At 40.0% G+C, this 13,227-nt stretch overlaps 1 protein-coding gene across 1 annotated transcript in view; it reads left to right on the top strand.

Moving 5' to 3' along the window:
* syne1b (spectrin repeat containing, nuclear envelope 1b) overlaps positions 1–13,227 on the top strand; it is a 101,500-nt gene that overhangs the window by 17,631 nt on the left and 70,642 nt on the right. The window contains exons 9-28 of the mRNA XM_084742499.1: positions 894–1,001; positions 1,100–1,237; positions 1,723–1,887; positions 2,011–2,123; positions 2,764–2,932; positions 3,031–3,127; positions 3,614–3,816; positions 4,503–4,667; positions 4,781–4,933; positions 5,033–5,176; positions 5,685–5,852; positions 6,028–6,186; positions 6,273–6,437; positions 6,684–6,818; positions 7,480–7,638; positions 7,978–8,186; positions 9,299–9,407; positions 9,599–9,763; positions 10,036–10,203; positions 10,334–10,510. Of these exons, the coding sequence (XP_084598625.1) occupies positions 894–1,001; positions 1,100–1,237; positions 1,723–1,887; positions 2,011–2,123; positions 2,764–2,932; positions 3,031–3,127; positions 3,614–3,816; positions 4,503–4,667; positions 4,781–4,933; positions 5,033–5,176; positions 5,685–5,852; positions 6,028–6,186; positions 6,273–6,437; positions 6,684–6,818; positions 7,480–7,638; positions 7,978–8,186; positions 9,299–9,407; positions 9,599–9,763; positions 10,036–10,203; positions 10,334–10,510 (3,069 nt within the window). The remainder of the gene's footprint in view (positions 1–893; positions 1,002–1,099; positions 1,238–1,722; positions 1,888–2,010; positions 2,124–2,763; positions 2,933–3,030; positions 3,128–3,613; positions 3,817–4,502; positions 4,668–4,780; positions 4,934–5,032; positions 5,177–5,684; positions 5,853–6,027; positions 6,187–6,272; positions 6,438–6,683; positions 6,819–7,479; positions 7,639–7,977; positions 8,187–9,298; positions 9,408–9,598; positions 9,764–10,035; positions 10,204–10,333; positions 10,511–13,227) is intronic.

The raw sequence follows: 13,227 nt of genomic DNA, 5'->3' as shown, positions 1-13,227 counted from the left end.
TCCTGGATAGTTTGGTCCCCACGATATAGAGCAAATGCTTGAGGTATGTTTCACTAAAATAACAGACTAAATCAGAGGTTTGAAGAAGATACTAGCATCTATACTTTTCCTTCTACCATGAATTCTAAAACTAATCTGTGCTAAAATGTAGAGGTTTGCTTTGTGTGAAATCTTAGCAGGTTAAAGGGATATTTAGGGTTATTTGAAGTGGGGTTGTATGGGGTACTTAGTCAGTGTATTACCTACAGTAGATAGCAGTCGACACCCCCAGTTTGGAGAAGCAGCCACCAAAAACTCACCTAAAATAACAAATTATTCAAAGTGTACTCTTTTAAAACACTGAAGTCACACAGTAACACAAAGTAACTAACCAAAGTACTGTTACTGTTTTAGCCAATGGAGTTTGCTTGGTTCGTAGAGCGATATTTGGCTTACACAACTGCAATATCCCAATGGAAATGGGCGTTTGATGGAAAGGTAGAGTGGTGAAATGATTCTAATTGGAACGTACACTGAAAGTGATTTAGATTTTTTTAGGTGGCTAAAGTACGTTTTTCTCCTGACCCCGTCCACAACAGTACATTGCTTAGCTTCTTCCACCGATATGCCTGCTGCTTCTATAAACTGGGGGTATGTCGACTGCCATCTACTGTAGGTAAGAAACTGACCTCATATAACCTCACATCAAATAATCCAAACTATCCCTTTAAGTCTCTTTTCTAGTCCTTATGTGTGTTTTTTTCTCTTTAATCTGAATTGACGAGTTGTCTCTGGGATGTCAGTTTGGTGTGAGTTTCCCAAAATATTGGAATGCTTATTTTAAAAAAAAAAAAAAGGGATTAAAACCAGCTTATTCCTGTCAGTCTGAGCTGAATGTTCCCTGGTTGTGACAGAGAGAGGAGCGAAAGATGCTGAGAGAGCTGAAGGTGTTTTTAGATCAGCTGGAGAGAGATGTGCTGCGGGCTCAGGGAGCAGAGGGAAACCTCACTGACAAATATCAGGTGAGTCAGGCCTGGAAAGACAAAGTGCATTGTTACATAACAGGCATTTATCCGCTCTCACCACATGTCTTTCTCATTTTATCCTTTTGTTTTTGCAGGCATTCAAGAGCTTCCGTGTACAGTATGAAATGAAGAAAAAGCAGACAGATCCGCTGCTTCAGCCGGTACACAGAGACGGCAAGCTGTCCGTGGACCAAGCTCTGGTCAAACAGGCCTGGGACCGTGTGTCTGCCAGGGTAATTATACTGCATACTTTTGCACAACGTGAATTATTTATAACCAGGCCAAACAGAATTAATTACAGTAATTAATAATGCCCTAAGTTAAACAAAACTGATAATAAATAATAGATTGTCAATTTGCTTTTTATCATCATGCTTTTTGTAGCTTTAAAATTGCATTATCATAGTGAAAGTAATCATAATGAGAGAGAAACACAACTGAGGGCTCCTCTCTTCACTGGCTGCCAATGAAAGTTCAGTGGGGTGCAAGCATTTGAATCAAGAGTTTGTTCAGAGGGGAGGAGACAGGAACAGAGGGGGTTTTGTTCATTGGCCAGTCTGCTCTTCTGCACATCCACAGCATGTCTCGACCGGCATAAAACTCTTTTGTAGCCTGAACGCTTGTGAACATGTGGACATGTTTTGATCAGCATAGCCTCCTCTATGGTGGGATCTTGCTTTGGTAGAGTGTTTTCTTTTTTAATGGATGTCAATTGCAGCTGCTGGACTGGCACATCCATCTGGACAAGTCCCTGCCTGGTCCTCTGGGCGTTATTGGAGCCTGGCTTCACAGGGCAGAGATGGCTCTCAGAGAGGACATTCCCATCCAACACGCTCACGAAGAGACAGCCAATGTTCTTCACAGAAAACTAGAGCAGCACAAGGTAACACAGCAGACCTTTGAGTTTCAGTGTATTTAGATACCTACCATGATGTTGCCATGGTTGGTATGCAAATCTTTTTTTAAAGGCAAAGTATACATAAGTAAATGTGATTACATTTTGCAGGAGGTTTTAAAAAACTTAGAGTCGCACAGGCAAACCTTCCAGCAGATCCATAAGGACAGATCAGTGAATGGGGTACCTGTCCCACCTGAGCAGCTCCAAGATATGGCTGAACGGTAAGATATTTATCAGAATAATTATAATTACTCACTGTTATGTGAGTTCACTTTATGTACAGTTTCATCTAAAACAGTAATGGTATATAATTTAACACCCAAACATCAACTTCATGTTTGCCAATTTGGATTTTAATTCAAGTTATTCTTAAAGGCAAATTATGTAGCCTGTCACCTGCAGCTCTTCATCTAACAGCTCACTGTGGCTGCTCCTTCTTGTTCCATTACTTGCTGCAATATTTCAATCTGATCTGCTGTCAGAAAATGACAAAAATGACCATTGTCTTGTTTTATGGACACATTTTTTGATGAACAATAACGGTTAGTGCCCATCTAGCTGACAAACACATTGTATTTCCCATGACTACGTCAGAATCAAAGTCAGCTCACGTTTTGCCAGTTAAGTGCTCTTAATGTGAAGCTGCTGTTTTGTTTTCATTAGCAGTAACTTCATAGTGCAAATGCAGTACTTTTATCAGTGGTCTATAGAATCAATCACTGTTGAGTTTCTTATTTATTTTAATGAAAATCTTTTAGATCATTTCTAAGTAAAACATTTCCTGTCTTTCCTGTCTTCTGTGCCTCTTGTAAAATCAAAGCAAAAAAAATAATGATTATAGGGCATGTGTTTAATTTGCAGGTTCAATTTTGTGTCTACATCATCACATGCTCACTTAATTAAACTGGAATTCTGGGAAATGAAGTATCGACTGATGGCATTTCTTATGTTGGCTGAGTCAAAGCTCAAGTCCTGGATCATTAAATATGGCAGACGGGACTCTGTTGAACTCCTGTTGCAAACCTACCTTGTAAGTTGAAGTTACTGTTGTTGTAGTTGCAATATTTACGTGGTGCTTTGTCTGTCAACTATTTAATCTGTATGTTCATCTTTGCCTTTGTATTCCAGACTTTTGTAGAAGGCCACAGGTTCTTTGAGCAGTATGAGATCATCTACACAGCCCTGAAGCAAGCTGCAGAAGTTTATGTAAAGTCTGACAGTTCAAGTAAGAATATTTTCTGTTTTCATCTCCATCCTTGACAATTTGTTTGTTGTTTGGGTATATGTATATATATAAATGTGTCTGGGCTCACGGTAAATGGTCTTGTTATTGATTTCATGTTACAGGGTCTAAGACCTGTAACAAAGGTAAGTCCAAAAACAGTCTGACGATCTTTAAAACCTTAATTTTGCCTGTCTCCTCCTGAGCTGTTTCTTTCTGTAAACATGGGGCTGCTTTTTTCTTTTCTAACATATTTTTAACTCCAAGAACTGAAAAATCATGACATTGCATTATGCATGAAAAAGTAACAGTACTTGCATTAGCTGGAATGCTATTTTAGCACGATCTCTCTGACCTAACACCATGTGGCATCAACCAAACGGCCAAATGATCAGCAGTCATAATCAATCATTGCTGTTTTTAAACATCTACAGCTGATACCAATGTTAGTTTTAACTATACTTAACTGTTTCCATATTTTACTTACAGTTGATGAAGCAGAAGGGGTAAGTAAGTTCCTCAATGATGCCACAGCTCAGTGGAAGAATCTGGCTCTGGAGGTGCGGAGTGTTCGCAGCATGCTGGAGGAGGTGATCTCTAACTGGGAGAAGTACAGCAGCACAGTGGCGGGTCTGCAGGCCTGGCTAGAGGATGCTGAGCAGATGCTCAATCAGTCAGAGAATGCCAAACGTGTAAGTACAATCACAGATACTAAAAATGATAAACAGTATTATTATGTGTGCCGGGTGTAAGCCTGGAGTGGATCATTCATTTGGTCGTGTGTGTGTGTGTGTAAGTTTTAAATTCATCAGTCTTTCAGAGGCTGTAGCGGGCTGAGTTTTATAGTAGAGTGAAGATACTGGTATCATATCACACTAGATGACGTGTGACATCCATCAGTACCAACCTTGTCATGGATGTTGGGAAGGCAGATAAATAACACTCCGAAGTTTATAAGAAAAAAAAAAACTGCCATGGCCATTTTCAAAGGGGCCCCTTCAACCTCTAACCTCAGCTGACACTCTTGTGGACTCAACGATCCAATTGTACTCATGTGTGATGAGGACAGTGCAGTCAGCTCTATGACAGAACAAATCGCTACAACTTCCACTGGGACATGCGGGCTCTCGTCCATGAATAGGCAACATCCAGTGTAAATTATTTAAAATTTCAGCTTTTGTGAGTTTCTTGTTTGTGCTTCACTGTCTGTTGGCTGAGTGCAGTCTTCTAGTTTGCAATGTGCAGCTTTTATTTGTGCTGTTAAACTGTATGAGGAATGTTTTTTTAAAATGGTCACAAAACATTTACGAGCCTAATTGGCTGGAGGCAGTGCATCTACTGTACCAAACAGTAATGGTGTTTGTTTTCCTTCTTTTAGGATTTTTTCAGAAACCTCTCTCACTGGATGCAGCAGCACATGGACATGAACGATGCCGGGAACTTCCTCATTGAGACCTGTGATGAAACAGTCTCACGAGATCTGAAGCAGCAGCTTCTCCTTCTGAACGGAAGATGGAGGGAGCTGTTTGTCAAAGTCAAACATGTAAATACAGTGCAATAATAAAAATAATATAATTATAGCTTCTGTCTCATCAGTTTAAGTTTTCAAACAGATAAATATCAACCATGTACTTTCTTCCTCTGTGTCATTGGCAGTATGCAAGAGCAGATGAGGTAGATAAATTGAGGCAAGACTACCAAGATGGGATTAATACCTTGAAAATGTTCATGGATGGAACCAATGAGAAGTTGAATGCTCCTGTTCAAGTATCTTTCCTGAATGTCAGAGCCTTTGTTCAAGATGTTGAGGTAAACAGTTGATACGTGCTTTTTGTTCCTCAGGTTAGACTGACTATTCATCACTCTTCTGTACAATGAAAAATCATCATACTATACTGTATATCCTAGGAAATCAAGCACAAAGTGCCAGCTATGGAAGCCGCCTGTAAGGCAGCGAGCCGTACTGCTCAGCTGTTGACCAAAGACACTCCACAAGAGGAGGTTTCACAGATGACGGCTGTGATGGCCTCGATCAAAGAGCAGCTGAGCAAGGTGTGTGCATGTCACGATACGTTATGTCATCCACTTATCTCTTATTTATCCTTTTCTGTGTGTGTATACATGTGTGTTTATTGTAATTAAACTGGTTTGTGTTTTTCTAGGCTGATACCCAGTTTGTATTGAAGGTGCTCATAACAGGGTTTATGCCAGTGTATTGCAAACCCAGTGGCCCGCCAGGCCTAAGCATTGGGGAATTCTTTCAAAAATATAGTAATATAGTATATGTAGGGTATTTTTTTTTAACTAAAATGTATCACACAGCTCCTCCTCCTTTAACTCAGTGTGTAGTTGCGTGTAATAGCTGTGAATGCAGTAGTGCAGTGTTGTGCCTAACACATTTTCTGGTGGAAACCCTGCACAATTTTTCACCATACGGTGTGGATGATTGCTGGCATGGCGATAAAGAAAGTGGTTGCTATTTGATATTGTTCATTTAAGATAAAAACAGCCTGACAGTCACTCGTGTTTCCCATTAATCAACATTCTTTCCTCCAATCAGGTAAGGGAGAGATGTTTGCCTCTGCTGAGGGAGTCCCAGTCTCTGTTACCTCCACTGGAAGAAATGGAGAAAAACATCACAGGCTTCTACCAGGCTCTGGAGAAAGCCAGTCATATCACCAGCACCACTGACTCTGAGGGACCAGTAGACTTTAAACAGAAATGCCAGGTAACTAATACAGTGGTGCCATACGAAGTTTATTGAATGACTTTTAGAAAAAGAAATTACTTAAAATACCCAATGTCGTGCATATTTATTCTCTTGAACCTGGTTTTACACCAAAAAGCATGACCTCAAAATATGAATAAATGGCTGACACCCTGCTTGTCATTGAATACTGCAGGAGCTGGTGACCTTCACACACAGCTGTAAGAAGTGTTTGACAGTGATAGAGAGAAACCACCAGACCATCCAGAAAATAATGAACAGCAGTAAAACCCTCCAGCACATGGACATGAGCCTTCTGCAGAAAAGAGTAGCAGACCTGCAGGCCTCCTCACAGGTACAGAAAACCTCAAAGACTATTTCAGTTATGTCCAGTGTTTGGATCCATGTTAGCATTTAAACAATACTCATTTGTTTGTTCAGGGCATGATTAAGGAATCTACAGAGTGGCGGAAGCATGTGGAGGCAAATAGCAGCCTCATGAAGAGATTTGATGAGTCACGACTAGAGCTGGAGAAGGTTCTTAAAATGGCACAGAACTGTCTGACGGAAAGAGGGAACCCAGAGGAGCTGCTCAAGAAACACACAGTAAGAAAATGAGGCTTGTCCAAAATTCAAGACAGCACAGTCTGTCGAACCATCATGGTTACTTCACAGTTTTGTTTTGAGCTAATGAGGCACCCAAACCATCATTATTTCTAGGTTGACAGTGCCAGACGTATCTGTAAATATAATGTAACTTATGTCTATTTAAATATCTCAACCAGTCCTGGCACAGTGTGGAACAATACAACAGAAATGAGACACACAATGAATTCTTGATTTCCTCTGCAGGAGTTCTTCGGTCAACTGGACCAGCGGGTCTTGAATACATTCCTCAAGGCTTGTGATGAGCTGACAGACATTTTGCCAGAGCAGGAGCAGCAGTCGCTGCAGGAAACAGTCAGGAAGCTGCACAAACACTGGAAGGTTAGTGCCTTGAATATTGTCATTTTTTTAAGTGCAAGCATGCAGCCCCAAGTAGATTCCAAATAAATTATGATTCATTTCTCTTTTGTATCATGTGTTTTTAATTATGTAAGATGAATTTAAATATATTAACCCCCAGGTCTGGGCCTAACTAAGCATAATTTTGAAAAATTCTAAACAGTTGGCAAGAGGCTAAGGAGAGGGACAGGGGTGGGAGTGCATGGGACAACCACTGTAGGGGGCATGGCGTAGCCCCTGACTCTCTGAAGGATAAGCAGTTATAGACAGTGATTAATGAATATTATGCATTATATATTATGCTGTCAGCATATTGTGATATGTTGTACACATTACTGCTCTGTTGTCCAGATTAATGATTATTAGAATGCTGCAAGTAAAACCACACAAATGTTGTTATCAAATTTGTTGTTTTACACATACACTTTATTTGTCATACCATGATATATACAGTATTGATGTCGGAAATTTTATAATTTTAACCTATTCTAGACCTCTACATGATTTCTTTTGGCTTAGCACACTACTCACACTGTATAATAATTATTAATTAAAACCTAAAAAACATTTGAAGGACACTTTTCAGCATTGCACAAATTGCTCAGAATCTGGCTTCACAATTGTTGTATTTCTTTACCCACAGGATATTCAGACAGATGCCCCCTTTCACCTCCTGCATCTTAAAGTGGAGGTGGAGAGGAGCAAGCTGACAGGGTTGCTGCAGGAATGCCAGGCGGAGTTGACCAGGGAGAACCGCCACCTGGCGAGCATGGGGAGCGAGAGGCTCGTCAAGGAGCACAGGGTGAGCACAAAGTGGCTGCGGCCGGCTGGCTGCATCCCATGTATTGATTAACACAGTGTGAAAAAATTCAATGCAAATTCACTGCTGTGTAGCAACGTGGGAAGATTTTGATTAACTTGATTCAAAATAACTGAGGCTTTTCCTGTGTGACAGCAAATACTGTCCTCAGTCAGTAGCGTTTAGCTGTCATTCACATACATTTACATTTTTTATTGTGTATAGAGCAATAGAACACTTAACAGCAGTAAAATCCACGCCATCCTTTGTTCATGTTGTTCACCTCTAACACAACAAAATGATCGTTCCCTTCTTTTTTTTTTTTTAATTTTTTTATTTTAGGGCTTCTTTAGGGAAAAGGGCCCCCAGTCCATCTGTGAGAAAAGGCTGCAGTTGATGGAGGAACTTTGTCAAAAGCTCCCAGAGGGAGACCCTGTCCATCAAACCCTGGAAACAGCGAGAAAGGACTTTGCTGAGGTCCAAGAGGAAATCGAGAGCACACATCAGAAGCTAATGCAGCACCAAGACAAATGGAAGGAATACAATGCAAGGTGTAGTAACTATTACTACTGCTATTTTTACTACTAATACCACTACTCTAATGCAGTCAAGGGGTTGCAACCTAAACACATCCAGTGTAGGAACTGTTGTCATCCAGCATAGAATTGAACTTTTTGACTGTTGCAAGGCTAATGTAGCAAATGTTGCAACAATAGAGGTGATTGTGTTGATGTGTTGTTTATTAACCAGGCAGCTGCCTGCATTCATTACATACCCAAAGTAATCATGTTTAAATTCTTTCATTCATTTGAGATAAGGAGAGAGAGAAAAAAGAGGTGGTTGAGGAAAAGGTTTACGATGCATATACTTTATGAATGATCATGAAATACAAAGTTTGTTTAGGATGAAAAAGTGCGGGTTGGTTGGTGGCTGTTCGCACTTTTGCCTCACAGCAAGAAGGTTGTGTGTTCGAATCCTGGTTCAGACGTGGTGATTCTGTGTGGAGTTTGCATGTTTTCCCTGTGTGAGTTTCCTCCAGTTGCTCCAATTTCCCAAAATGACTGTATGACTCATCACCAGCCAAGGTGCCCTCTGCTCCCCATAATAGGATGGGTTAAATACAAAGAATGAATTTGATTGTGTAATTGTACTCTGTATGATCACCTTTACCGTTACGTGGAGTCTGAACCAGACCATTCACACTCGCCGCACGCTCACCACATAATGTAATTACCTCTTGAGGAGCTGAACATCTGCAAGAACAAACCCTTTTAGCTCCTTAACCTTTGATGCCTGTTGCCACAGACCTCAACAGAGAAAATGTCTCTTTAATCTCTTTTAGGCACTAATATAATTTTTTTTGTATTAATTAAACCAATCATTGTCTAAAATCTAAATCTAAATATCAGCAACTAATTAATTTAAATTTACATAACAATGTATTTTACACACACACTTTTTGATCAGTTGTTACAGCCTGAAGATTTAGATTAAAGATGAGTTGTTCCACATTGTTATTTTGATGTCTGGCGAAGGTTCGTGACCAGAAACAGTGTGCTTCTTTTAAACTCAGTGCTGACAGTGTGCAGAAATGCAACCTTTTCTTTTGCATGCAACTGTTCCTGAAATCCGTTTGAACTTTTCCCTTTATGGTGTGAAACAGGTACGCTGAACTCTCCTGCTGGCTTATCTCCAAAGAAAGCCAACTGAGGCTGCTGAGAAGCCGAGCCAATGACCCCAGAAAATATGGACAAGTGAAGTCTACCATCATGGTGAGTTAGTCCGTTTACCCCACAGCCCAACTATCCACTGCCTCCTCCTCTCCTCTGTCATGTGTCACTTGTGATGTGTTACTGACTTGTTAATGTCGCTGCTGGGATGTTGATGAGACTGTGAAAACACTTTACATCATGTGATCCTTTTGACCACATGGGCTCTATCACTCTTTTTTTGTTGTGTGCAGGAGCTGAGGAATGATGCAGAGCTACAGGAGGGGAATCTCGGCTGGCTGAAAGCCCGTATGGCTGTTCTTATTGAGGTCTGCGCTGACAGCGATGGCCAGAGGCAAGGAAGTGCCCTGAGCAAGCTCTCTACTGATTTTAAGGGCCTTCTTGCTTCTCTCATAGAGGTAGGTGAAACTGTCACTGGTTTTATTTTGGTGCCAGACAGAAATTGAACATCATATCCCTTCTGGGAATCTACAGTATACTGCTTAAAGATTTTAACTTTTATTTAAGGGACATACAGGCATAAAAATATTACAGTAATCTGTAATCAAATGTAAAAGATCAGTGCACATTATTAGGACATTATCATTACTTTCATTTATTGAAAATTTATTGAACTTGCATACCCCAGTGTTTGTTCTCACACTGTTTTGTTATCTGTTCTGTTTTTCAGGCTGAGAAGATGGTGCTGGCTGTGGGCGACTGTGTGCAGTTCAGAGAAGAGGTACAAACTACTCTGGATGATCTCATACAGGGCCAGAAAGAGGCTCAGGCTGAAGCCACCAAAATACTGGACTGTCCAACTGTTAGAGAAGCCCAGCAACTACTCCTCATTCACCAGGTACTGTAGGACATACACAGAAAATGTATATAATTGGTAGAATTTATTTATGTGGTTAACTTTAATTTCACTAGATAAATACTTGATAAATAAATACTCTGTGCCAATACATGTGTCTTTTTCTCCATAGCAACTGTCAAAGCGCCTGAAGCTGAAGAGAAAGGATGTCCAGCAGCTGATCACCAGAGGCCAGCAGCTCCAGGCCGAGGAAGGTTTGGGAGAAACCTTGCAGCAGGACCTGCAGAGTTTAGAGAACACAGTCAGCAAAATGGAGCAGAACATGGATTCACAAGAGCAAAGCCTCGAGGTGAGTCAGGAAACTTTTGGGACCAGTGAATCATGCTTCTTGGATTAATTTCTGTGAAAGGAATATACGATATGCGATGAGTCAATCACTGTCCCCCTCAGCTGAATCCTGACACATCTCATCCTGTCTGTTAAATTTAGTTATTAGATGACAGCATCAAGAGCTGACTCATTTACTAAAAATAACGACATAAGGTATACTGCCTCTGCCCTTTTCTTCTTAAGTCTAATGTTATTTCAGTAAAGTGTCAGTATTTGTTCTGATTTCAGATGAAACAGTTTATTTTACACCTGCTATTATTTACATCTGTGATTTTGTAGTCCTTTGTGACGTTTAGTCTTGTTTGTTGTTGTAAAGGTCTGATCATTATGTGTGCTTGTACAGTATGTGTTTGTTCTGTAATGGTTTTTATTAGGCTTCCTTTCATTTATGCTGGAGGATGTATGTATAATGTGTAACAACAACCTGCCCAGGGGCTATAAATGAAAATTACCCTTTTGGCTAACTCTGATACAATTGCATCATATTGATGTTTAGGGCTGCAGGGTATGGTAAAAAAATTATATTGTGAGTATTTTGATAGATATTGTGATTGTGATATAATTCACAATTACTGGCAATGTTCGTTTTTACATTACATGGCTTACATGTGCAAAAAGATGTTATTAAAAACAACAGGACACATTATCACCAGGAGCTCAGTGATAAGGACTGAGTTGGGTTAAGAGAAGGAAAAAATAGATGAGAAATGTTGTGTGCTGAGATAGTGGGCTAGCTTCAGAAAGTACCTGTCCTTACTGATAAAGACACATTATGGCAATAAATGATTTTCTGCAGATGTTTTTCTTGGCACTGTGGCAGTAGCTGAAAGTGTTTGTTTCAGTGGACGTCTGCAGCCTTCTAAGATGTTGCCACTTAATTGTTGGACTGCTTTGCCATGGTGATAGGACAGTGTTTGTTATTCATTGTCACTGAAAAATATTAAGCTTTCTTATATCTGGAGAGCAAGGTTTATAGGCTAGGGCAGCACTACAGTAACTTTTCTTTATTACTTAAAACAGAAAATATTTTGATTAATTGTGCAGCCCTATTGATACAATTTATTAATGAGTGTTGTTTCCTTTAAATGAATGAGTCAAGTAAAGCAAATCTTGAAAGATTTGCTGAACATTTCGTGGGCAGAAAAGAGCTTGACCATGGGAAATAGTAGAGGGATTCCTGTAAATGCACAAGGCTTTGAAGATGCAGCATTTGTGGAAAATTGTCCTGAATGGAGGGTAGAGAGCTCTGATTGATGTTTTCTGCTGGAACGACTTGCCCTCTGAGGCTTTACAGTTCCTTTAGAAGATGGTGATGCAGTGAGTCAGTCATCACACCCCTGATGGTGCTTTTATAGAACATAGACAGGATGGAGGTGGGAGCCTTGAAATGGAAACTGTTGGGCTGTGCTTGTTCGGGACAATGCACTGTAGATCCAAGTAAAAGATTCTCTGTGAGATGCTGGTGCACATGAATAAACCTGATGTTTCTGCCTCTGCGGCAGGAGCACAGCTGCAGCACCGCTGGGGCGAGAAGCGCGCAGAATGTAAGATGTACCACCTCTGTCAATAAGCTGACTCATCATCCGTGCTGATAAAGCCAAATACAGTGGTGTCATCTGCATACTTAATGATGTGGTTCAAGCTGGATTGGCAGTACATGTATCATGTGTCAGTGTGGCCTTTTGGTGATCTTGTTCTGGGATTACTGCCATCGGAAAGTAATTATTTTCCCGCTGTAACTTTCATAATATATTAGAGTGATAGTGATAGTAGGGTGTTCCAATATTAGCAGTGTCCGAGTTTGCTGCTAAACAGCATTGCTTTTGACAAACACAGCATATTATTAGTCTCTTCTAACCAAATTGATTTGGTTATGTTGTGTTTTATTGATAAAGCTACTTTATTTTTATGATTTTGTTTTGGTGGAACACAAAATTACGAAAGATATTAACAGACAGGTCACTAGAAGCAATACAACACAGCTCATGTATTATCACTAGTTAGCTTTGTGTTAAAGGGAGATTTAACCATAAAATCAGAAAAGATATTTTTTTCTCTGGCCTGTAGTGCTATTTATCCATCCATTTTTTTTTTTTGGTGGAAGTCACAGAGTTTTGAAGATATCAACTGTAGAGAGGTCTTTCTTCTCTCCAAAAAATGTGACAACAGCCACAAGTTCTGTGTTGGTCATTTTGAAAAATTTGAAAAATTCAAAGCCATTGTCTCTTTACAAAAACGATGATGTGGTTACTCAAGATAATTCAGAGACTTTGTTGTAAGGTTAGTAGGTTAAAGGAGTCTGAGTTCAGTAGAGCCCTTGTAAAATAATGAAAGAAAAATCAGGTCCAAGCTAATTCAGATAGAGCTGACAGACTTTGTAAAACTGATCTGATCTGATGAAGGACCAGCTCAAATATAACTTAACATCAACCGTTAACAGAAGGCCCCTCATCACTAGTCCACTGTAATGTAATATATTTTCTCCAGCAACAGAAATAAGAATGTTTTATGACCTTTTGCTGTCTACAGTAGTTATAGTCCTACTATACTACTATAGACTAAGAGACACCTTCCTTCATTGTTGAAACAGCATTTTTCACTAGCAGACACCTCAGATTGATCTATAAGGGTTGTACTCTTAGTGTATGATGCCTTACGTGTAAGATATGAAGTTGA

The sequence above is a fragment of the Lutjanus erythropterus genome, chromosome 18, assembly GCF_056507025.1.
Source record: "Lutjanus erythropterus isolate fLutEry1 chromosome 18, fLutEry1.hap2, whole genome shotgun sequence".
In the NCBI taxonomy this organism is placed as follows: Eukaryota; Metazoa; Chordata; class Actinopteri; order Lutjaniformes; family Lutjanidae; genus Lutjanus; species Lutjanus erythropterus.
This window is presented reverse-complemented; position numbering and strand designations above follow the sequence as displayed.